At 46.1% G+C, this 25,796-nt stretch overlaps 1 protein-coding gene across 1 annotated transcript in view; it reads left to right on the forward strand.

Annotated features, from left to right (window-relative positions):
• The first annotated feature begins 9,984 nt into the window (after positions 1-9,984).
• STIL (STIL centriolar assembly protein) overlaps positions 9,985-25,796 on the forward strand; it is a 75,721-nt gene continuing 59,909 nt past the window's right edge. Inside the window, exons 1-4 of the mRNA XM_082264925.1 lie at positions 9,985-10,186; positions 13,245-13,330; positions 17,707-17,814; positions 23,917-24,029. Of these exons, the coding sequence (XP_082121051.1) occupies positions 13,248-13,330; positions 17,707-17,814; positions 23,917-24,029 (304 nt within the window). The 5' untranslated portion in view covers positions 9,985-10,186; positions 13,245-13,247. The remainder of the gene's footprint in view (positions 10,187-13,244; positions 13,331-17,706; positions 17,815-23,916; positions 24,030-25,796) is intronic.

Below are 25,796 nucleotides of genomic sequence, written 5' to 3' on the forward strand. Positions count from 1 at the left end.
TGACAGAATTGTCATTAAATAGTGGGGACGACCAAAGTGTCCCCATGGGATCCACAAGCGATTTTGCTAGGCGATACCCCTATCAGGAGTCCCTTCTTAAGAAGTGGACTGTTCCACCTGTGGTGGAACCTCCGGTTTCCAGACTGAACAAGGCAATGTTGGGTATCTGAAGTGGCAAGACGTTGATTTTGAGTTTGGCTGGGTGCAAGGTTCTTTTTAGGTTAATATGGGCTTAAAAAGGTATGGTGTATATGGACCCGTCTGAGGTACAGCTCCCTGGTGATGATATGTGTGTCTGCGAGTTGTCTCCGAGCCGGTGGTTTTGCGGCTGGAGGCCTGAGAAGTGGCATGCAGATACTCAGTGGCGGCTGATGCTCAAAATTTTCGGGCGGCGCAAACAGAAAAATGTAATAGGCATTGCTTTGCGGCAAAAAACGCTGTAAAAAATTGCGTGACTTTGAGGTCGCAAAAGTGTGAAAGGGGCCTTCAGTAACTAAGGTATAGTGTGCCCCCATTCAATGCAGAGAGACCAGCATACCCCCTTTCAGTGCAGAGAGACCAGCGTGCCCCCTATTAATGCACAATGACCAGCGTGCCCCCTTTCAATGCAGAGAGACCAGCATACCCCCTTTCAATGCAGAGAGACCAGCGTGCCCCCTATTAATGCACAATGACCAGCGTGCCCCCTTTCAATGCACAGTGACCAGCGTGCCCCCTATTAATGCACAATGACCAGCGTGCCCCCTTTCAATGCACAGTGACCAGCGTGCCCTCTTTCAATGCAGTGACCAGTGTACATGCCCCCTTCAATGCAGTGACCAGCGTACATGCCCCCTTCAATGCAGAGATCAGCGTACATGCCCCCAATGCACAGACCAGCATACATGCCCCCTTCAATGCAGTGGCCAGCATACCATTCCCCCCAATGCAGAGATCAGCGTACATGCCCCCAATGCAGTGACCAGCATACATGTCCCTAATGCAGTGACCAGCATACATGCCTCCAATGTAGTGACCAGCATACATGCCCCCAATGTAGTGACCAGCATACATGCCCCCAATGCAGAGATCAGCGTGCATGCCCCCTTACTTACCTTGAGCAGCAGCGGCAGCGATCGGCTTCTCCTCGGTCCTGGCGGCGCATCTCCTCCAGTCCTTACGCTCCCGCCTCCTCCTCGGCCAATGGCATGGGGTTTGCCTTGCGGCCAATCAGGAAGCGCGTATCGGACGTGCTTCCTGATTGGCCAGGAGGAGGATCGGTGTGACAATAGCGAATTTTCATTCGCTATTGTCACACAATGGGTGGAGTTGGGACGCACTGCTCTGTGCCCCGTGTCCACCCTTTGCATCGCCCTATTAGAGCCTCTGGCTCTAATCAGGTGATGCAAAAAAAAATCCCCATTGAACTCCATGCGTCCGGCGCCCCTGCATGCAGATTAGGGGGCCGGATGCATGGATGGGGGGGGCGGCGCCTCTGCGCCCCTAACGAACCAGCCACCACTGCAGGTATTGTCCTTTGGTTTTGATGCCTATTAGGACCTTTTGGCTCAATTCTTTATGCACTATGTGTTCATGTGTACGTGGTTTTATTTAAAGGGTGGGGGTATTGGTATGGCAGTTGTTATAACAAGCCATATTTAATACTTTAGTCATGTGCAGGCAGGCAGTGGTGTATGTGTGTGTGTGTCTGTGTAAATCCAGGAAGTGAACAGGCAGCAGCTTCAGCTGCCCACGCGCAAAATGGCTACAGCCAGACTTAGTGGAGAGAGATTTCTGCAGCATATTTGGCAAGTACAGAATCACAGTTTATATAAAATAATATGCAAAGCGGTTGGAGAGAAGCTTAACCACTTGCCGACTGCCGCACGACTATTTACGTCGGTAGTCAGCCCCTCACAGGCAGAGTAATGTAGGGCTACGTCGCTAGCCTGTGAGGGTCTAGGGAGCGAGCGCGCCCCCGGAGGCGCACTCATGCGCGGTCACGGACCCCCCCACGCGTGTGACCGGCGGACCCAATGTCCGCCGGTCACTCAGCGATCGTTGGTGGAGAGGGAGAAAGGCAGGCGGCTGATGTAAACAAGCCGCCTGTCATTGTCCCTGTGTAGAAACAGTGATCATACGGTTCTACTATGTAGGACCGTTGATCACTGTTCCTACACCTCAAGCCACAGCCAATCACAGTTAGAATCACGCCCCTAGGGACACACACCACCCCTCCCTCTCAAAAAAAGTTAACCCCTTCACTGCCAGTGTAATTTTACAGTAACAGTGCATATGTATAGCACTGATTACTGTAGTAATGTCACTGGTAACCCCAAAAGTGTCAAAAATGTCAGTCAAGGGTCCGATCTGTCCGCCACAATGTCGCAGTACCACAAAAAAATCGCAGATTGCCGCCATTACGCGTTAAAAAAACAACAACAAAAATGACAAAAATCTTTCCCTTTGTTAGTAAACGCGATAACTTTTGCGCAAACCAATCAAAATACGCTTTTTGCAATTTTTTTTACCAGACATATGTAGCATAAAACAAATTGGCCGAAAATGTTAAAAAAATTTGATTTTTACATTTTTTTGGGGAATTTCATATAAAAAATGTGAAAAATATTGCTATTTTTGCAAAATTGACGCTATTTTTTTGTTTATAGCGCATGATCAAAAAATCGCACAGGTGATCAAATACCACCAAAAGAAAGCTCTGTTTGTGGGAAAAAAAGGACGGCAAATTAGTTTAGGTACAGCGTCGCACGACCGCGCAATTGTCCCTTAAAGTCGCGCAGTGCCGAATCGCAAAATAGGCCCTGGTCAGGAAGGGGGTAATATCTTCCGGGGCTTAAGTGGTTAAGAAAGGCAAAGTTGTTTTTGCTACAAATTATGTGAGCAGATTGTAGTTCCTTTTTAACCACTTCACTACAGGGCACTTTCACCCCTTCCTGCCCAGGCCAATTTTCAGCTTTTGGCGCTGTTGCATTTTGAATGACAATTGCGCGGTCATGCAACGCTGTACCTAAACCAAATTATTGTCATTTTTTCCCCACAAATAGAGCTTTCTTTTGATAGTATTTGATCACCGCAAGGTTTTTTTCTTTTTTGCTAAACAAATAAAAAAACACCGAAAAGTTTGAAAAAAAAAAAAAAGTTTTTTTGTTAATGTTATACAATTTTGTAAATAGATACGTTTTTTCCTGCACTGATGAGCACTGATGAGGCAACACTGACAGGCACTGATGAGGAGGCACTGATGGGGTGGCACTGATGGGATGGCACGAATATGCGGCACTGATAGGCAGCACTGATGGGCACTGATATGTGCCACTGATAGGTAGCACTGATATGCAGCATTGGTGGGCACTGATAGGCGGCACTGCTGGGCACTGACAGGCGGCATTGATGGGCACTGATAGATGGCACTGATGGGCACTGATAGGCGGCAATGATGGGCACTGATAGGCGGCACTGATGGGCAGCGCTGATGGGCACTTATGGGCACTGATAGGCAGTACTGTTGGGCAATAATGGGCACTGGTGGGGCGCACTGATAGATGGCAATGATGGGCACTGGCGGGCATCACTGATAGCGAGGGCACTGGCGGGCAGCACTGATGGGGAAGGCACTGATGGGCTCCCTGAGCCCTGATTGCCATCCCTGGTGGCCATGGTGGGCATCCCTGGGGTCATGGGTGGGCATCCCTGGGGTCATGGGTGGGCATCCCTGGTGGTTCTAGTGGCACCCCCCTAATGATCTGCACTGATAATCAATGCCCTGATTACCAGTGCAGACCCCCCCCCTGTCAGGAGAGCCGCCGATCGGCTCTCCTATACTCGTGCCTGTCAGGCACGAACTAAGGAAACCCGATCAGCGGCACTTCCTATTTACTATGTGACCAAAGTAAAGGGACATTTACTCAATGGAGACACAAATTGCAAAAAATAAACTGACAGGGGTTATAAGCCTCCATTATTACTATTTAATAAAGAAAAAGATTTGCCTAAAGTGTGAGGAAATTTGTGAGGAAGAAGGCAAGAAACCTTTAAATGGAACTAAACCCTCCTCTACTTCCCAGCCAATGAAACTGCCATCATAAGCCTATGTAGGTACCATGGTGCTGCACGTGTCATCAGTTAGGAATACCAGCCATTTGATGGCTTGACAGTTCCATTGCACAAGCAACTAATGCCTCGTTTCCACTGAGCGGAACGGTTCAGTTCGGTACAGTTTGGAAGGGTTAGAATGGTCCGGTCTATTCAGGTGAGCGTTTCCACTGCAAGTCGGGCCACCAGGGACCATGCAGGGTTTACACCAAATGAGGTGTTTGTTTTGCGCTTTCATTTGACGTGAGCATTGGAGTTTCCCTGTCCGCCAATCAGTGGAATCTATTGTGTGACGCCAGTAGCTCCGCCCTAACCGTACCGTACCATTTCCTATGGCCCTACATCTGAAGCAGGACCAGGAATGGTGCGGTTTGGTTCGGTTGTATGGGCCACTTTCATAATGGAAACACCCAAAATAGCGTACCGTACCGAACCGACCCGAACCGATCCGCTCAGTGGAAACGAGGCATATGACAGTTATCATTCACGGCATTCCTTGTAACTGTTCTTTGAGATTGATGGGTGTAGTTTTACTTTAATGCATTATAAAGTTACACTTTTAATTCAGAAATAAAACCTTATTTAAAGTGGAACTAAACCCTCCTATTATTTTCAGCCAAGGAATCTTCCATCTTAACCTCTGTTTGATCTTTAACTGCCATGGTGGCACACATGTGATCAGTTATGGCATCAGCCTTTGGATGAAGACAGTTTGGTTGAGAACACAACCAATGTGACAGTTACATTCCTGCCACATTCCAGGAATGTAACTGTTTTTTGAAACTGTTAAAGTATAACTAAAGGCAAAACTTTTTTTTTTTAGTTTTGGACAGAGTGGAGAGGGATTAGAACACCTGTCAGTTATTACTGCTGTCTGTGTCCCCATTAGGGAGCTTCAGCCTCTCTATTTATCCGGTGTACCCTTATCACTGAAAATGACAGCAAAAGAAAACCCCCAGAAAAGTAATAAAGGGGAAATCTTCCAATGGGGACACTAGTTCTGGTGGCCTGGGGGTTCTCAAGGGATTCCCTTAATTTGCAGGGATTTCCTCTCACTTCCTGTTTTGACTGTGAGACAGAAATTAAGGTACTGTAAATCTCCCCAGTGGGATAAAGAGGGCAAAAATAAACCTTACAGGAGTTATAGCCCTCCCTTACTCTATCCAAATAAAAAAAAAAGTTTTGCCTATAGTTCCACGTTAACCGCTTGCACCACTGCACTATAGCCAAATGACGGCTGCAGCACTTTGGTCCAGTTCTGGGAAGGCATCATATGATGTCCTCCCAAAACCGCGCACCCGTTACGCTCTGTGATCTCAGTGTTCTTTGCACACAGCTGATCACAGATCAGGGTTAAGAGCCATTCACAGTGGCTCCTTACTGTGTGTAATCAGCTGTGTCCAATCACAGCTGATCACGAAGTAAACACACTTGCCGATTATCATCATTCCTTTCCTCACCCTGTCACAGCATAAGGAAGAGGAGAGAGCTGGTAACCAGCTAATGTGAAAAGAGACATCTGTCCTGATGATCAGTGCAGCCCCAACAGTGCCCATCAGTGCTGCCAATCAGTGCCCAATAGTGCTGCCAATCAGTGCCCCTTCAGTGCTGCCAATCAGTGCCTCCTAATCAGTGCTGCCTATCAGTACCCATCAGTGCTGCCTATCAGTGCTGCATATCAGTGCAGCCTCATCAGTGCCCACCAGTGCTGCCTCATCAATTCAGCCTATCAGTGCTGCCTCATCAGTGCTCATCAGTGCTGCCTCGTCAGTGCTCATCAGTGCTGCCTTTTAGTGTCCATCAGTGCAGCCTATCAATGCCTTTTAGGGCCCATTAGTGCAGCCTCATCAGTGAAGGAGAAAAATTACCTGTTTGCAAAATGTTATATTAGAAACTGAGAAATTTTTTTTTTTTTTTTTCAGAAATTGTGGTCTTTTTTAGTTTGTTTAGCAAAATATAAAAAACCGAGTGCTGAATAAATAGCACCAAAAGAAAGCTCTATATGTGTGGAAAAAAAGATTAAATCTTCTTATGGGTACAGTGTTGCATGACCACACAATTGTCTTCAAAAGTGTGACCGCGCTGAAAGCTGAAAATTGGCCTGGGCAGGAAGGGGGTAAAGGTGCCAAGTAGGCAAGTGGTTAAATCCATGGATTCAGTTCAGCTTTAAAGAAGAAGTAGATCCAAAGCGCTTTTGGTCCTACTTCTCCTGTGGGTCACAGAAGTGCACTTAGTTCTGAACTCCTGTGAGCCAGATTTGGGCTAAAGTCACTAAGCCAGTCACGACTTTAATGTCGGGATCCACCCAGATGCCTGAATGGCAATTGGCTCAGCCTTTCAACGTGCTGTTGAGAGCCTGAGCCAGCCGCTCTTATCCCCTTCACAGCCCGGTGCTTCAGTGAGCACTGGAGGGGCAGAGCAGAGAGCCGCTGAGCTGTCATTGATTGCTCAGTTCTTGGTGTACAGGCGGCAAGGGGAGGGATGCAGCATTAGATTGATGCTGCATCCACAATCATACAGTAAGTGAATATGTATAAAACAAAGAATAGAAAAAACGCTGCGCTAGAGTCACGCGTACGCATCTCCGATTGGTTTGTTTGCATGAGAGAGTCCGGAAGGAGATCTGGAGGGACGCCGCTATTCCTTTTTTTGCATATGAGCTGACTTTACTTGGAGTTTTGTAAGTGCAATCCTTTTTATTCAATTAAACGGGTTCATGCATATTACCAGTGGCGGCCCGTGCATAGGGGGCGCCAGGGCGCCGCCCCCCACCCCTAAAAAAAAAAAAGAAAAAAAAAATTACAAAACGAACAAATAAAGTTTTGAAAAAAAAATACAAAACGAACAAATAAAGTTTTGAAAAAAAAAAACTGTGTTCGCCGCTACACCGGCCTATGTGGTGGCGATGGGGGGGGGGTTTACGACCCAGAAGAGGCGCCGATTGGCTGCCTTCTGGGGGCGTAACCTGGGCGCAAGTCATTGCGCTTGGACACCCCCACTTTCCTGATATCCTGGCTGTGATTGGTCCAGTCTACAGCCTGGACCAATCATCATCCAGGACATCCCATGGCCCCATGCTGACCCCGCTGACGTCGCGTGGACCGGCATTGCAGAGAGCGGAGCGGAGAGGAGACCGGAGAAGAGGAAAGGGAGAAGCCGCCGTGACTCACAGGGCTCCAGGCTCCAGGTAAGTGCACTGCTCTGTCGGGCACGCACGCATAGGTCTGCATTGGGGGACGTATACTGGTGGTCACTGGCTGCACTGGAGGCACGCACGCATAGCTCTGCATTGGGGGACATGTATACTGGTGGTCACTGGCTGCACTGGAGGCACGCACGCATAGCTCTGCATTGGGGACATGTACGCTGGTGGTCACTCCATTGGAGGCACGCACGCATATCTCTGCATTGGGGACATGTACACTGGTGGTCACTGCATTGGAGGCACGCACGCATAGCTCTGCATTGGGGACATGTATACTGGTCACTGCATTGGGGACATGTATGCTGGTCACTACATTGAAAGGGGGCATTTATACTGGTCACTATATTGAAGGGGGCATGTACTGTGGGGTTTGTGCTAGGGGCCTGTACTGTGGGGTTTGTGCTTGAGTTGTTTGTGCGGGGTTTGTGCTTGAGGGGTTTGTGCTGGGGGGGGTCTGTACTGTGAGGTTTGTGCTGGGGGGGTCTGTACTGTGGAGTTTGTGCCACTCTCAGTCCATGTATCCCATAATAGGATGTCTCTCACAGTATATCCCATAATAGGGCCCCTGTTCCCTATTATGGGATATACTAGTACTGATGGACCCCTTAATATGTGATATATTGGGAGAATTGGTTCACGCAAGCAAAATACAGGGGACAAAATGGGTGGAGTCTATAAGGGGTGGGGCCTATGAGAAATGGGAGGGGTCAAAATGGAAGGGCGGGGTCTTGCGCCCCCCCATCTTAAAACTTCACCAGCCGCCACTGCATATTACGCTATGGAAGTGCCTGTTGCATGAGTATGAGTGGAGACATTGAGTGTATGGTTTGAGGGAGACCATTATTTTCCCTGCACCTTATTTGATCACCTGTAATTCAGTGGTCAAATATATCTGGTAAGCAGTTTGCTTTTAGACCACGGGCGTGGAGTTGGATTACCCCTTTCCATTACTATTCTCTGCACTTCTCATCACACGGGATCTTGGAATAAGGACTGGATTTCTCCTTTTCTCCTTTTTGGACATTCATTCATTTTACTTTGTATTTACAAATTTCTCTATCGTCCATTGACAGATGCAGCTCCTATAAAAGGATTTTACGGTAAATTCTTACAAAAGTCAATTTTTTTGTGTCTGGATTATCAACTCTTAGCGCTGCACTTCTGTATATGAAGTGAATGTGTATGTCTGTTATTTTGAAGTCCCACACTTCACTCTTAAACCGGTTGTAAACCGAGAATGTTGTTAACCAGTTTTGGACCAGCAGGATTTGCCCCCTTATTGACCAGGCCATTTTTTGCGATTCGGCACTGCGCTACTTTAACGGACAATTAAAGCGGGGAAGCTGATGCAGTGGGCATATTTTTAGCACTGATTACTGTAGTAATGTCACTGGTCCCCCCCAAAAGTGTCAAAAATATCAGTTAGGCGTCCGATCGGTCCGCCGCAATGTCGCAGTCCTGCAAAAAATCGCAGATTGCCGCCATTACTAGTAAAAAAAAAAAACAATAAAAATGACATAAATCTTTCCCGTAGTTAGTAGAGACAATAATTTTAAACAATCAAAATACGCTTATTGCGATTTTTTTTTACCAAAAATATGTAGAAAATAAATTGGCCTAAAATGTTAAAAAATTTTGATTTTAAATTTTTTTTGTTTTTTGGGAATGTCATAGAGCAGAATGTGAAAAATATTGTTGTTTTTTTTTTTTTTTTTTCAGAATTGTCACTCTTTTTTTGTTTATAGTGCAAAAAATAAAAATCGCACAGGTGATCAAATACCACCAAAAGAAAGTTCTATTTGTGGGAAAAAAAGCACGTAAATTTTGTTTGGGTACAGCGTCGCATGACAGCGTCATTGTCAGTTAAAGTCACGCAGTGCCAAGTTGAAAAAAGTGGCCTGGTCATTAAAGAGGTTGTAAACTCATTAAAAATTATTTTATTTTTTTTCCAACCTGAAAGAGAAACACATAATGAGCTAGTATGCATCGCATACTAGCTCATTATGAAATACTTACCTTAGAACGAGCCCCCGCCATGCCGCCTGCTTAACTGTATGACGGGCGACATGTCCAGTTGCCCGTCTTCCGGGATCGCGGCATCCAGCCCTCTGATTGGCCGGACCCGCGATTACGTCACTCCCACGCATGCGCGCGGGAGCCGACGGTCACGGCACAGGACTCTGAAGGAACGGCACGAGCGGCCGTTCCTTCAGAGCGCATGCGCCAGTGATGTCACTGGCTGCATATAAGGTAAATATCTCCTAAACGGTACATGTTTAGGAGATATTTACAGTACCTATAGGTAATCCTTATCATAGGCTTACCTATAGGTAAAAGTTGAGGAGGGTTTACTTCCTCTTTAAGGGGGCAAATCCTTCCAGTCTTAAAATGGTTAAGCAAAAAAAAAAAAAAGAACAGTCTCACAACATGCAGCAAACTAAAACTGTGTGCCAGCAACTGTAATAGTACAACTGTAACACATTCAGCGTCCTGTCTGTTGCTAGGCAACCAGTCCCGTCATATTCCTCGCCTAGAAAGAGCGCATGCGCACCCTCTTCAGCCTGTGCGTCTACCGTTACCTATTTGAATTGATGGTCCGGGATTGGCTCAGCGATCACTCAGCGAACGTGCCTATTGGTTGGACAAGCTTCGCCTGCCTTCTCTGAATGGCTGCGGGGAAGGAATAGTGTCCCGGGCCCTGGGGACTCTCTGGCGCCATATTTGTTTGTGTGTGTTGTGGGTGAAGCGCTGAGGACCGGTAACTGTCAGTGTTAGTCCCGGAAACCCCTCCCTCGGGAGCTGCCGCCACTGCTGCCGCTCAGGGGGCTGACAGAGCGCAGTGTGCAGGCTGGAGAGCAGACGGGTGGCGGTGTCCATGGTGAGCTGCAGGTGAGTGTCCCTGGGATGGGAAGGACACAATGGAGGCCTTATACTTCCTTCCTGAGGGAACTACAAGGATCAGCATTCCTTATGATGTGATTATGGAATAGGAAGTAGCAGTGGTCACCATAGTGATGGGTGGAGGGGCTCAGGATTCGGGGCTTTGTCTGCTGAGTGGTTTTGTAACAGCGATTACATTGCTGTTCATACAGAAGTCTTCAAACTATGGCCCTCCAGTTGTTCAGGAACTACAATTCCCATCATGCCTAGTCCATGTATGTGGATGTCAGTTTTACAATGCCTCATGGGACGTGTAGTTCCTCAACAGCTGGAGGGCCGTAGTTTGAGGATCCTTGCATGACAGACATCGCATGTGATTCGGGGCGCACTGCTCTGAAAATCACATGCGATGTCTGTGCGATGCACATTCTGCCATACAGATTGTATGGCTGAATTTGCATCGGATTTCGGACAATCACACACAGGACCCTTCTTTGGGTCCGCAGCAGAATTGGATCGCATGGCTGTTCACATCTGCAATCTGATTCATTTCCGCACTGCGATATGAGAACTGATCTGGGGGTGTTGTTAACTCAGTATTGAAACTCCCAGCGATTTGCATATGGCAGTGTGAACTGCCTGCGATTTGAATGCAATGCGGGAACCCGCAGTGGATTTGCAGCGTTCCCGCATCGCATATATGTGAATCGTCACTAAAGATAACTATTAGTCCCGGTTCACATTTCTGCGATGCGGGAACGCTGTGAATTTGCAGCCTCTTCCCGCATCGCATCCGCACCCCTGGCAGTTTACACTGCCATATGCGATACGCTGGGGGTGTCAATTAACCACTTAAGCCCTGGAAGATTTTACCCCCTTCCTGACCAGGGCCTATTTTGCGATTCGGCACTGCGTGACTTTAACGGACAATTGCGCGGTCGTGCGATGCTGTACCTAAACTACTTTGGCGTCCTTTTTTTTTTCCCCACAAACAGAGCTTTCTTTTGGTGGTATTTGATCACCTGTGCCATTTTTTGATCATGCGCTATAAACAAAAAAAGAGCGTACATTTTGCAATAATAACAATATTTTTCAGATTTTTTTTATATGAAATTCCCCCCAAAAAAATGTAAAAATCAAAATTTTTTAACATTTGAGGCCAATTTGTTTTATGCTACCTATGTTTGGTAAGAAAAATAGCAAAAAGCGTATTTTGATTGGTTTGCACAAAAGTTATCGCGTTTACTAACTAAGGAAAAGGTTTTTATATTTTTTTTTGCTTTTTTAACTAGTAATGGCGGCGATCTGCGATTTTTCTTCTTTTTTTTTTTTTGCGGTGGACAGATCAGACCCTTGACTGACATTTTTGACACTTTTGGGGGTACCAGTGACATTACCACAGTAATCAGTGCTATACATATGCACTGTTACTGTAAAAATGACACTGGCAGGGAAGGGGTTAACTTTATTTGAGAGGGAGGGGTTAAGTGTGTCCCTAGGGGCGTGATTCTTACTGTGATTGGATGTGACTACTGGTGTAAGAACAGAGATCAACGGTCCTACATAGCAGAACCGTATGATCTCCATTCTTACACAGGGAAGAATGACGGGCGGCTTTGTTTACATTAGCCGCCTGCCTTTCTCCCGCTCTAACGGACATCGGGTCCACCGGGCACATGTGCGGCAGGGTCCGTGAGCGAGCGGGAGCGCGCCTCTGGCGGCGCGCGCTCGCTCCCTAGAGCCTCACAGGCTAGCAACGTAGACCTAAGTCACTTTGCCTGTGAGGGGCTGACTGCCGACGTAAATCGGCGTTAGGCAGTCGGCAAGTGGTTAAAAGTTAACTACACCCCCAGATCAGATCGCATATTGCAGTGCGATCTGTAAGTTCGCACAGAATTGATCACACTAGTGTGAACCACCATGCGATCCGGTTCTGCTGCTGACCAAAAAAAGGGTCCTGTGCGAGTTTAGTGCGATTGCGGTGCGAATTCAGCCATACAAACTGTATGGCTGAATTTGCACCACACAGAGATCGCATTTAATTTAGGAGCAGTGCGCTCCGACTTGCATGCGATCTCAGTCATCGCACTAATGTGAACCGGCACTTAGGGTATGTTTACACTGGCGGCAGCCCTTGTCTCCCCTCTGTAAGGCGATCGTCGGTGGATCGATTTTCTGAGGCGGTAGAAGGTGATCTATATCGTCCCCTCACTGACTGCTTCATTCCTGAAAATCCTTCACCCCAACGTGTCTTTTTTGCACCCAATTGCAGCGCCCTTTGTCTTTGAATGGTTTGTGTACGGCGGCGGTTGTTGTTTAGTCGTGACCTCATGGCCCATAGCGCGTGCCAGGACAATGGTGCTAGTGCACAGCCCTGAACGCTTCCAAGATGCCTTCAGGGCCGTGCACCTGCAGTCACATTGGCAGCAGCACTTGTGTCCCAAATGAGAGTAATGGGATTGCTTGCACAGGTATGCACAAACACCCGCACATCCCCATGTGGGTAAACACGGCCCTCCAATGGGGCAAAGATTGAAATGCCTTGTGTGAACGAGACCCAAAACTCGCGCTGCCCATTTAGGGGAAAATTACAGGGAAACTTAAAGTGGTTGTAAAGCCTCAGGTTTTTTTACCTTCATGCTTTCTATGCATGAAGGTAAAAAAAACTTCTCTATGCAGCAGCCCCCGCTCCCCAAATACCTGCCTGAGCTCCATCACAATCTAACCATGTGCAGAAGAGCCTTGACTCTCCCCCCTCATTGGCTGCAACAGAAGTGGAAGCCAGTTGCTCCCATGACTGTGTGTGTGTGAATGGACATGCAGAGCAGCGGCTCGGGAGCGAGCCTGCTTGGGTGCCCCCAGAGCAAGCTGCTTGCTCTGGGGGCACTTGGCAGGAGGGAGGGGCCAAGAGCGCCAGTGAGGAAACGAAGAAGAGGAAGATCTGGGCTGCTCTATGCAAAACCACTGCACAGAGCAGGTAAGTATGATATGTTTGTTATTAAAAAAAAAAAAAAAAAAAACAGGAATTATTTCCAGCCCAATAAATTTTCATTTTGTTCTGATGCAGGACATGAGCACAAAGATGAGTCTGAAGAGTTTGCAGCAGCACAAGGAAGCCAAACCTATTTCCAGTGACAACCAGAATACCATTAGGTAAGAAGGCATTTTGTGAACATGACCAATCCATAGGTTGGTAACCGTGATCCACCCTAAACCTGCTACAGGTAATATATGATGGTTGATCAGGTGGGCACTTTTTCTGACTAACAGCTGTATTTTCTATCGTGTTATGAACATGCACACTTGTATTGCTGGGATTTTCTTCATCCTAAATTGATGTTTTCAGTGCAGATACCTCCAACTTTAACCACCTTCCGCTCGCGCTATAGCAGTGTTAATTTTGGCAGCAAATTTCAATTTAGTTTTAGTCTTAGGACTAAAATGGCATTTTAGTTTTAGTCCTATTTTAGTCTTCTGCAAGTGTTTTAGTTTTAGTCGTATTTAGTCGACTAAAACTCCAGTATATTTTAGTCGACTAAAACGCCCTACATTTTAGTCGACTAAAACTCATTTTAGTCATCTATAATCAAATGGGTGTAGTTCAATCGTAATTTGTAATGCATTATTTAAGCATTTCTCTACAATTTCCAAACTCATTATATACTACTGCTGGTCCTGGAGTGAAAAATCTAATATGTTATTATTTATGCTTTGAGCGTGCACCAGTGTTAATTTTTGGCAGCAAATTTCGATTTAGTTTTATAGTCTTTTGACTAAAATGCCATTTTAGTTTTAGTCGTATTTTAGTCTTAAGACTAAAATGCCATTTTAGTTTTAGTCGTATTTTAGTCATCTGAATTGTGTTAGTCGACGAAAACGTTTTAGTCGACGAAATTAACAAGTATATCACTGCGCTATGCAGCCTCCCAGTAACAGGCTCCCCGCGCGCTCCCGCGAGCGTGCATCGGAGAAAATCTGTGTCGGCCGTGTCCCTTGGACACAGCCAATCACAGATCGTGGTGAATGGCCAATCACAGCGGCCATTTACCACGTGATCGGACCGTGCAATGAGAGATGATCTCAAATGTAAACATATGAGATTATCTCTCATCGCCAGCTCTCCTTCCTCACACAGAGACTGCGTGTGAGGAGGAGGAGAGCCGATCAGCGGTTAGGGGACACAGAGGAATGTTATCAGGGCACCGATCACCAGTGCCCTGATTACACAAGAGGGGGAAAAAATGCCATAACTGCCCACAGTGCCCGCCATCAGTGCCCATAGTGCTGCCAGTCAGTGCCTGTTCATCTAGGCACTGATGGGCACTGACTAGCAGCACTATGGGCACTGAGTGTGGGCACTGATGGTGCGGCCGTCAGTGTCCATCAGTGCCACCCATCAGTGCCCCCCAGCAGTGCCGCCTCTCAGTGCTCATCAGTGCCACCTATCAATGCTCATCAGTGCGGCATATTAGTACCTCCTCATCAGTGCCGCCTCATCGCGCACATCAGTGAAGGAGAAAAATTTATTTACTTTCAAAATTTACTCACAGAAAATAAGAAACTTTTTTTTTTTTTTTTTTTTTTTTTCTTTTTTTTGTAAGAAATAAAAAACCCAGAGGTTATTAAATACCACCAAAAGAAAGCTCTATTTGTGTGAGAAAAATGATAAAAATTTCATATGGGTACAGTGTAGCATGACCGCGCAATTGTCATTCAAAGCGTGACAGCGTTGAAAGCTGAAAATTGGCCTGGGCAGGAAGGGGGTAAAAGTGCCCTGTAGGCAAGTGGTTAAAATAAACTCGTGAATTTGTCCATTCAGTGCAGTATCTATTATTATTTCTCACCTTCGTGCTTTTAAAACATGCCTTCTCTGCACCCCAACCCCCCCCCCTGTATTCCAGCAGGAGCCTTTGGAAATACTTCTAGTTTGGGGAAGCATGTGACCTGTTCCTCTAACTTCCATTATACGCTGCTCTCTGCCTGTGTGGTCATTGACCAGGCTTCAGTATTGGTAAGCAGGGGGAATGAAGGGCTTTCTTCTTGGGCCTTCAAGTCCCATTTTTGTTGGCTAGAAAATTTGTACACCTCTCTTTGTTTCACTTTTTGTTACTTAGGATTTGCTTTATAGCAACACTAGAGCTTTGGATTTGTTTAAAAAAAAAAAAAAAAAATGTTCTACTTACCTGCTCTGTGTAATGGTTTTGCACAGAGCAGCCCCAATCCTCCTCTTCTTGGGCACTCCCCTGCTGAGTGCTGGCTCCCCCTGCTCTCTTCTCAGTGGCTGTGATTGACAGATTCAGGAACCAATGGCTCTGGCTGAGGTGTCTCAGCCAATAAGGAGAGGGAGATCCAAGAGAGCCAAGGCTCCCGTGCACAGCGCTGGATTGGGCTCGGGTAAATATAACTTGGAGAACTCTGGGGGGAGCAGCACACTGAAGGTAAGAAACCTTCTGCCTTTGCAACCACTTTAATTTTGCTGAAGTACTCACTGGTCCTGGGAACAGCAGTTGAGCATTGGCTATTTCCCCCCTTTAGAAACCTGTTGTGAAGCACCCCAGCCCTCACCCCCATCTGTGACAGCAAGCGGGGGTTCCTCTCCGCCCACCCAGCCGTGTCATGCATTTAGAGCTCTTTGAATGAATAAACTACAAGTTCTTTCCTCCACTACAGCAGATGGACTTGTATTTTTTAATGGACTATGAATGCGCTGAGCAACTAAGTGCTATTTCATTTACACTTCTGCAGCTCAGTAACTAAAAGTCCGTACAAAGGTGCTGGCAGAGAGCTGGATAAAGTGTCTGCAGGAGCCTGACCTTGCACCCACATTCCATTGATCATGGGTGCAATGCACATATACATTTTTATTATTTTTACTTAACCTTGCCGACTGCCTAACGACCATCTACGACAGCAGAGTGGCTCTCCTGCGCCAAATCACGTACCTAGTAGTTGATCCGGCAATTCTGGGTGGGAGCATGTGCCAGCTGTGCAGTGATTAGACACGCCACAAGCCGATCAGTAGGTGTTGGCCAATGGATGACCACCGGCACCTGCTGATCAGTGAGGAGGAAGACAGGACAGAGCTCTGTCCTGCCAAAACCGTTACGTCCCCTAGTAAAAGCAGCTCCCAGTACACACAAACACTGGCTAGGCACACATTTTAACCCTTTGATCGCCCTAGATGTTAAAAGCCAGTGTCATTTGTACAGCAACAGTGCATATTTTTAGCACTGATTACTGTATTAGTGTCACTGGTTCCCACAAAGTCAGTGTCAGACTGCCCGCCATACTATCGCAGCCCCGCTATAAGTCGCTGATTGGCACCATTACTAGTATAAGAAGGAAAATAAAAATTCCATAAATATAACGCACAGTTTGTAGATGTTTCTGTACTTGCTGCCAATTATAGTGATGACAGTATGGTTTTAAAGTGAACCTCCAGGAATTTTTATTTATTTATTTTTTTTTTTTTGTAGAACAGCTCAGTTGAGATGTTACATCTAATGATTAGAATGCTATGTTTGGATGGCTGCTGCTTACTGTAAAAATGACAGTTTCAGTTATGCCGGGTATTAGACACACCACTCTTTGGCACAGGGACTTAATTACGTCTATATTACAGTGGTTGTGCTGTCATTTACCCTTTGGCTATTTGCAAAAATCCTTGAATTCATGGAATGCTGGGCTGCTGTGAATGGACAAGGGGAGAGGGGCAGGTAAACAGGATCTTCTCTCCCTGCACTGTACTGTAGCCAGAACGGTTATTTGCCATGCCACAAGAGGGGACACTGTGTAGTATCTTGCATCAGAGAAAGTGTAATTTTTACAGTAAGTAGCAGACCTGGGATAACAATCAACAGGGGTAACTTATGCCAATTGTGCCATTTTTCTAAAAATATATAATTTTTTTGCGGAATTTTTTAAGTATCAGCAGTTTCTACATTGTTGCAATCTGCTGTTCAACATTGAATCTTCTTTACATCTTGGAGTCGGTTCACACTAGTGCGACTTGTCAGCCTGACAAGTCGCGCTCCCTCGCGGTCCATTGACCGCTACAGGAACCGTTCTAATAGGAGCGACACAAGTCACTCCGACTTAGAAAAAGGGTCCTGTACTACTTCAGAGCGACCTCGGAGCGACTTGCATAGACTTCCATTATGTGAAGTCCCTGCAAGTCGCTCCGAAGTCGTGGTGCATGGGAATGCACAAGTCGCCCCCGAAGTAGTAGGAGTCGTGTCGCCTCAGTGTGAACCGACTCTAAAACTCTCATTGTAAATTGACATTTTATAACATGCTAGGTACAGTGATTCCAGGTGTGACTTTTAATGAGCAGTGAGGTTCCTTTTCTGCAGAAAGGTGTATTGTGGGCAGATGGAGGGGGAGCCGTTCTCCCAGTGGACCCGCCCCTACATCTGTTTAAGGAGTAGAGAATACAATTTATTTGGTAACTTTTATGGTCTACTTTTCTGAAGAGGAATATTTCAGCAAATCATTTTCATGTGTTTCTATGTTTTATCTTTTTATTTTAGGAATATGTCAAACAGGATGCTACCTATTCATTTCCCTCCAACGAAAACTGTACTTTGGGATTCGACTCCCATGGGAGAACCAATAGGATTACATTTCAGCTATTACAGGTACAAATAGTAGTATTAAATTACTAATTTGTTGCTGACACGGAAGACCTAGCTGTCACTTTGGCACGCTTTAATAGTTTTGGCACACTTTAATATGTTTTTATGTCCTCTTCCTCCACCAATGCCTAGAGCTAATTCCGAATTCATGGGGCTTTCTTTTTGTTGCCTTTAAAGTGTTACTAAACCCACCACCGTAAAATCAGTCTTTATATACAGTAAAGCATGCTTGTTATACTCACCGTGGAACCTAAGAGGTTAATCCTCTGCATTGTGTATAAAGGCTGTTTGATCCTGTCTCTCCAATCCTCCTCTTCAACTGACTCCAATCCATCTCGTGATAAAACAGAGCATTAGGAGTCAGCCTGCACATGGTTTGGTGTGTATTGCTAGAGAGGTTTTCTTTTTCTTTGGAGGATGCTTGCGATCAGCACAGGGCCAATCGGCACTTTCCAGACAGAGGGTCAGGAGAGAATGAAAACTCCTTCTACAAGCATTACTAGGAACTGATAGAAGTCACAAGACTGCTATATCCTGCAAATGAGAAAAGGTATTTTAGCAGTTTATATTTGCTAAAATATTTGCATTTCCATGTTCTGTGTACTGTGGGAGAGCAGATATGGTGAATGCAGGCTCCAGGGTTTAGTAACACTTTAAATATTGAGTGGCTGCAAGCTATCCCTTAGCCTCAGGTTTTGGAATGGCCTGTTAATGGGCCTGCATTATTTTTTGTCATGTCTGAATTCACCTAGACTTCATTGGCTGATATTATGGTTTCCACAAGTAAATTGTACTGATTTCCTGGCCCCTGATATGCAGCTGAGGTTTGTTTTACATGCATTTGGGGACCTGTTACTATGGTATTGCTTGTGTTCTACCACTCAACGTGCCTTCCTGGAGTTGGGTGTAGCTTGCGCATGGGGGAGTGGGTTTTTCTTTTTTTTTTGTGGTGGTTCATGTTGTCATTATTCTGTATTGTTTTTTGCACCACGCTCTCCTGAGCAGGCTGAGGCGTTGTTTTGTACCTTCTGTCTTTTTTGTAAATGAATCAACAGACTTTTTTTCTTTTAATTGATGGGCACAGCTCTTGATCTTCTTAAAGCGGAGTTCCGGGCAGAGAATCGTTTTTTTTTTGAACATACCCCCGGGACAGTCAGGGCTAGCACATTCCACAATGGCTAGCCTCTGATCTGTCCCGGTTCGCACTTACCTTTTAGAAGAAATACTTACTTAGAAGTTTTCTTCCACAGCGTTTCCATCTCGGTTGTGGGCAGCTGAAGCCGGCGCGGTCCTCTTCTCCGTCTTCTTCCGCGTCTTCGTGTCCCAGAATGCGCTGCACCGGCCCCTCTCGTCACTTCCGGTGCGGCGCCGCATTCCTAAACAGCTTCTGGGCATGCCCAGAAGCTGTTTAGCAGGGGAATGCGGCGTCGCCCGGAAATGACGAGCGGGGCCGGTGCGGCGCATTGATTCCTGGGAGCTATGACGTTTAGCTCCCAGGAATCATCGCGAGGCAGGAAGTGACGGGGTGAGCCGCGGCGCTGGAGGAGGAAGCTGTCATAGGTGAGTATTTACGATCGTCAATAAAAAGGTGAGTAAACAAAAAAAAAAAAAAATAACTATCCAATTCCTTTTCAGGTGCGGCATACCTAGCGGAGGGGCACAAAAAAAAAAAATCTTTTTTGTGCCCGGAACTCCGCTTTAACCAATGGGTTTTACTGCCCCCTACAGGAGTAGGACACTAGGCTGGAAAAAAAGTCTGGCTACGCCCATGGGCAGTCCCAGGGGGTATACTCTCTCTTTGCTATAGGTACTCAGTTTTGTTACAAGCAGTGTCAGAAGAATTACAACTCCACAGAGGGGTGGGTGCTGTGTCCGTCAATGAACATCAGAGAAATGGATTTTACAGTAATACAAAAAAAAATCCCATTTTTCTCTTTCGTTCATTGACGGACACCACTCCTTATCGTGGTAACCATTGGGACGTCCCAAAGCAATGTTAAACATGAAGGGTGGGAACAGCGAAAAAGAAATTCCCAAGGCCAACTCTAGCCAACAGGTAAAGTCTGGCTACGCCTATGGGCAGTCCCGGGGGGTATACTCCTTCTCTGCTATAGGTACACAGTTATTTGAGTAAGGCCTGGGATCTCCGATCCTGGCAATTCTTTCTTTTTAGATATAATCTTTTTCTCATGTTTTTTTTTTTTTTTCCTTTTGAGATCTACAGTCAACTGCCAGACTGGGCGAGGGGCTGGATAATCTAGATCCAGTGGTCACCCCAGTATGGTCAGCGAGCACACAGACCTCAGTTCTGCACTAGGTCGGCTGCGACATAGCCTCACCGGACAGGGGCTGGCCTACGAGTTAAATGCCTGGCCCGACTAACGGGTCTTGGCCCGAGTCGCAGCGTTCCTCCTGGCCAACAGCCCTCCATAATCGATGGAGAGGAGGTTCTGTCTTAAGCGGTGCCTGCCTGGTTCCTGGTATGGTAAATGACTGCCTCCCTCTCATTCGCACGGTGGTGGCATCCCTTTATCAGGGGGAATTTCTTGCTTCCTATCAACATCAAGGATGCTTACCTCCACATTCAAATATGTGTCGATCTCCAGCGCTTCCTCCACTTTGCCATGGGAGAGGAGCATTATCAGTTTGTGACGTTACCCTTTTGGTCTCTCCTCTGCTCCTCGAGTCTTCACAAAAGTGATGGACCTTGTGCTAGCGTTGTTAACGCCAATAGGGGATCGCTGTACTGGGCTACTTGGACGACCTCTTTCTGGGAGTGGAGTCTCCTACTGCTCTGGTGGCTCTGGAGGTAGCTGGCATTCTAAGGTGGGCAGAACAGTTTGTTCCAGCCCTCTCCGCCGTACACATTCCCGGGCTGGAAAACTGGCAGGCGTTGGACCAAGGGAAGGGGTCCCTTCATCTAGAAGTGTTTCATCAGTTGTGTTTCCGGTGGGGCGTTCCTGAGATGGATCTGTTGGCGCTCTGGCTCAACAGAAAGGTTCAGAGGTTTGTGGCTCCGTCACGCATCCTCGTGAGGACGCCACAGACGCCTTGGTGGCCCCATGGGGCCATCATTGTCTGATTTACGCCTTTTGCTCCTCTTAAGCTTCTGCCTAGACTTCGACGCAGGATCAAGGCAGAAGGGATTACGGTCATCTTAGTGGCCCTGAACTGGACTGGCCTGGCCTCGCCGGACTTGGTACGCGGTTCTGGTGCTGCTGGTCGCCGACGATCCTTGGAAGCTTCCTCTCAGGGAGGATCTGCTGTCCCAAGGATCAATCTTCCATCCTGCTTTGCAGTCGCTGGCTTTGACAGCTTGGCTGTTGAACGCCAGGTGCCGATGGATAGAGGTTTGTCTGAGTTGGTGATTCCAATGCTGTTAAAAGGTAGGAAATATACTTCTAGGAAGATCTGCCATTGTACGTGGAAGATGTACATTGTGTGGTGTTAGTATCCTGGGCTTAATTCTTGCTCTTTTTCAGTGGCTCAGATCTTGACCTTCCTTCAACGGGGTTGAGCAGAAACTGGCCTTGAGTACTATCAAGGGCCGGCCTTAGCGCTCTTATTTCAACGGCCCTTGGCCACGCACTCCCTGGTTTGTACTTTTTCTTCAGGGAGTTTGGCACTTGGTCCCTCCAGTGCGGTCTCTGTTACTGCCTTGGGACCTCAATTTGGTGCCCTCAGTCCTCCAGAAGCCTCCCTTTGAGAATCTTCAGTAGATTCCCCTGCTTACGTTGTCCCAGAAGGTGGCCTTTTTGGTGGCTATTAATCTCTGCGTGCAGGGTGTCCGAATTTGCGGCGTTATCCTGTCGTTCACCTTACTTGGTGGTGGCTCAGAGATAAGGTGGTTCTTTGCCTCTCCGTCGTTTCTTCCAAAGGTTGTCTCTGATTTTCATTTGAATGAAGACCTTGTGTTGCCTCCCCTTTGTCCCAGGCCAAAACATCCAAAGGAAAGTGCTTTGGATGTGGTCCGGGCGATTAGGGTGTACCTGGCAGTTTCACTATTTTTGCTCGTGGATGGTCCTTGGAAAGGGTTGTCCTCTTCCTCCTGAGACCATTTCCAGATGGATCAGACGGACTGTTATTCAGGCCTATTCCATTAAGGGTCAGGTTCCTCCTTTCCCTGTTAAGGCGCTTTCTACTAGGGCGCTCAGTGCCTCTTGGGCCTTCCGTCATCAAGCGTCAGTGATGCAGGTTTACAAGGTGGCCACCTGGTCAATGGTGCACACTTTCACAAAGTTCTATAAAGTGGATGTGTTGGCATCTGCGGATGCTTCCTTTTGGCCGCAAGGTTTTACAGGCTGTTGTTTAGAGGACCTGGTCCTCTTTGAGGCTGTATTGTTCTTTTAAGGTGGGCTCCAGCTGTTTTGGTTGCGCTCCTGTTTACCTGGTTAGCTACTGTTTTTAGCCTTGGGAATTTCTTTTTCGCTGTTTCCACCCCTCATGTTTAACACTGCTTTGGCGTCCCAATGGTTAAGAAGATCAAGAACGGTGTCCATCAATGAGTGAAAGAAAACAGGATTTTTTGTGGAACTCTGTGCAGTTGTAATTCTTCTGACACTGCTTGTAACAAAACTGAGTACCTATAGCAGAGAGAGGGAGTATACCCCCTGGGACTGCCCATAGACTTAGCCAGACTTTTTGTTTTCCTGCCTAGTGTCCTACTCCTGTAGGGGGCAGTAAAACCCAATGGATAAGATTATCAAGAGCTGTGTCTGCCAATGAATATCAGAGAAATGGATTTTACGGTAAGTCAAAAATCCCATTTTAGTCAATAAAAAAAACTTTTTATATTTAGTCATTACTTTTACTAAATTATCATTTTCAGGTCAGTTTGGTACCAAGCCCTATCTTTCTGATATTGTTGACAATATCCAACATTAAAGAATAATTCCAGGCATCACGATTTTATACATGGTTACATTGGTACAGCTTTGACCAGTCTAACTGTATGTGACATACCTGGCCATTGCCCCTGGAAGCTGGAAATCGGATGTAGACATCCCTACTCCAGTGATCTCCACTTGCTTCCAGGGCCTGTGCTGAAAAGCCAGCCTGATGAATTGTGGTTACTGGTGGTTGGCCGCTCAGCATGAGTGCCATCAAAATAATGCTTTGTGTTTTCTGAATGGATACAAATCGTATTCTGATGGGACCAGGTGGAAAACATAACATCACCTCTCCACCTAATCCAATCGGAGAACATTTTGCATTCATGCAGAAGATACAAAGCATTCTCTGAGTGGCCCTTGTGCCAAACAGCCGCCCTTCTGCGTTCACAATGCAGGAGAACAGCCGCTTGCTCCAGGACCCGGAAGTGGAGATTACTTCAAGCATGAGTGCACAACCTGTGGCCCTCCAGCTGTTGCTGAAATACAAGTCCTAGAATGCCTCTTTCTTTGGGAATCCTGCTTGTAATTATCAGTGGCTTGCAATGCCTCATGGGACATGTAGTTCCGCAACAGCTGGAGGGCCACAGGTTGAGCACCTATGACTTAATAAGTTTCTCTTGTAACATGCTCCACCCATAATTTAGGTGGAACATGTTGGAGGCACCAGCCCCTGTACCCCCTCGATCCTCTGTTTGACAGCGAGCATAGTATTTCTCCCCCCTGTCACAATCTAGTGTGTCATTTTTGTGAATGGGAAAACAACAAGTACAGACAGTCTTTGTGGCTGTCAGCTTGTAGTTCTCAAACTACCGGAGCACAGTTGATAGCTCTGGTAGTTCATTGATTCTACCTGTCAGAATGTCATTGCATCCATGATCTGCTGATTGTAGGTGCAATGCTTTACAGGATCCTAGCAAAAAAAAAAAAATATTTTATTTATTTTTTTTTCTCTGCAAAAAACGTGCATTTTATTTATTTTTTTTGTAAAGGAGAACTTCTCCTTTAAGTAGCAGTGTCTATTTCTTTGATTTCCAGCAGCATCTGCCAGGTATACTATGTAGTTCTATTATAGTTATATTGGACCAATGTAACTACTTTGTGTAGAACATTTCTATGCCTGGAATTATTCTTAAAAATAGAATATCTTGTAAGTATAAAATAATTTTTATCATGCATACAGCAATAACGTCTTTGCTTTGTATTACATTACCAGAAATCCTCACTTGTTGCTCTCTGAAAAAGCTTTACGACTCGCTTACCGACATGCAAAGACAGAGAGAAGAGTTTTCTGTTGCTTCTTACTTGGATCTTTCTCTGTTGATGATGGTATGTTTATTCTCTCTACTGTTGCTGTATTTTATGCGATGTACAAAGTCCCTTTTTGGTTTCTCTCATATTAGTTGGTGACATCTAGAGGGATGCCTAGGACAGACTAATATGATTACCTTGTATGGCTTTATTTGTCAATCTTTTGAGTCCTGCATAATGCTGTTTTAAAAACAGCCCTGGAATCATGTTCGTCTTGGTGCCTAGTCTCCGCTTCTAACGTTTGCTCTGTTGGGTGTTTATGGTGGTGAAAGCTAGGGACAGTGCTAAGCCTAGGCGATCAGCTGCTGAGTTTGTTTCTCTTGCTAAGTAGCACTAAACAAAGCGCTCTGTAGTACAGTGAAAACAAGTCGGATTTGTAGAATTAATTACTATAGGTGCCTGGTTGTAGGAGAGCAGTTAATTTTTGCTTATTTGCTGCCCTTTTGGATTTAGCAACCTAAACCACCTTCTAACTTTTTTGTTTGTGTTTTAAAGATCTACACAGCTCCACTATAAGGGCCTAGAAAAATACAAAAATCTGTGTTGCTGGACACTATTTTACACTCTGATGCATTTACAACACACCCAAAAAAAAGCTAGAAGAGTTTGCATATGCAGTGGGAAAAATAATTATTGATCCCCTGCAGATTTTGTAAGCTTGCCCACTTAAGCCCCGTACACACGTACCGATTGTCGGCCGTAAATATTCGGCCGCCGAACGATCGGCCGATTGTCGGCTTGTTAGTATGATGCTTCCGACAGCCGACAGCGCACTTTCGGCCGAATAGAATCTGATGTGCATGCTTTAAAATTTTTGTTGGCCGTCACCAGAACGGCCGATTGTTCGCCAGTCAGTACAGAATTCCGCCGACAGACAACAGATTTGCAAGACTGGGCATGCTCAGAAAAGAAAAAAGACAAGGAAAGTTAACCATCACATGACATCACTTCTGCAGTCGGCTGTTGTTGGCCGACAAAATTCGTGTGCAGTCTTTTGCAGTTTTCAACAGACACGACAGCCCTGGACAAAAGACGGCCGATCGTTCGGCCGACGATCAGCACGTGTGTACGGGGCTTTACAAAGAAATGAAGGGTCTATCATTTTTATCATAGGTGTATTTTAAATGATAGAGTCAGAATATCAACTAAAAATCCCAGAAAAAACACATGATACAAATGTTATAAATTGAGTTGCAGTTCAATGAGTAAAATATTTAATTTCCAGGCAAAACATGATTTAGTACTTTGGTGGAGAAACCCTTGTTGGCAAGCACAGAGGTAAGACGTTTCTTAGAGGTAGTGACCAGGTTTGCACACATCATCTCCGAAAGGATTTTGGTCCAGATCTTCTTCTCTAAATCCTTAAGGTTTTTGGCTGTCACCTGGCAACTCTAAGTATCAGCTCCCTCTATAAATGTTCTATAGGATTAATGTCCGGAGACTGGCTCTGCCACTCCATGACCTTAATGTGCTTCTTCTTGAGCCACTCCTATGTTGCCTTGGCAGTATGTTTTGGGTCATTGTCATGCTGGAAGACCCATCCACAACCCATCTTCAGTGTTGTTGCTGAGGGAAGAAGGTTCATATCCAAAATATACATGGCCCCGTCCATTTGGCACCCTCAATGCGGCATAGTCGGCCTGTACCTTTTAGAGAAACAGCCCCAAAGCATCATGTTTACACCTCCGTGCTTGACTGTAGGGATGGTGTTCTTAGCTAAGGTCATAGCCCACATTTTTCTTCCTCCAAACAAGGCAAGTTGAGTTAATGCCAAAGACCTAAATT

The sequence above is a fragment of the Pelophylax lessonae genome, assembly GCF_965119305.1.
Source record: "Pelophylax lessonae genome assembly, chromosome: 8".
NCBI classification, from domain to species: Eukaryota; Metazoa; Chordata; class Amphibia; order Anura; family Ranidae; genus Pelophylax; species Pelophylax lessonae.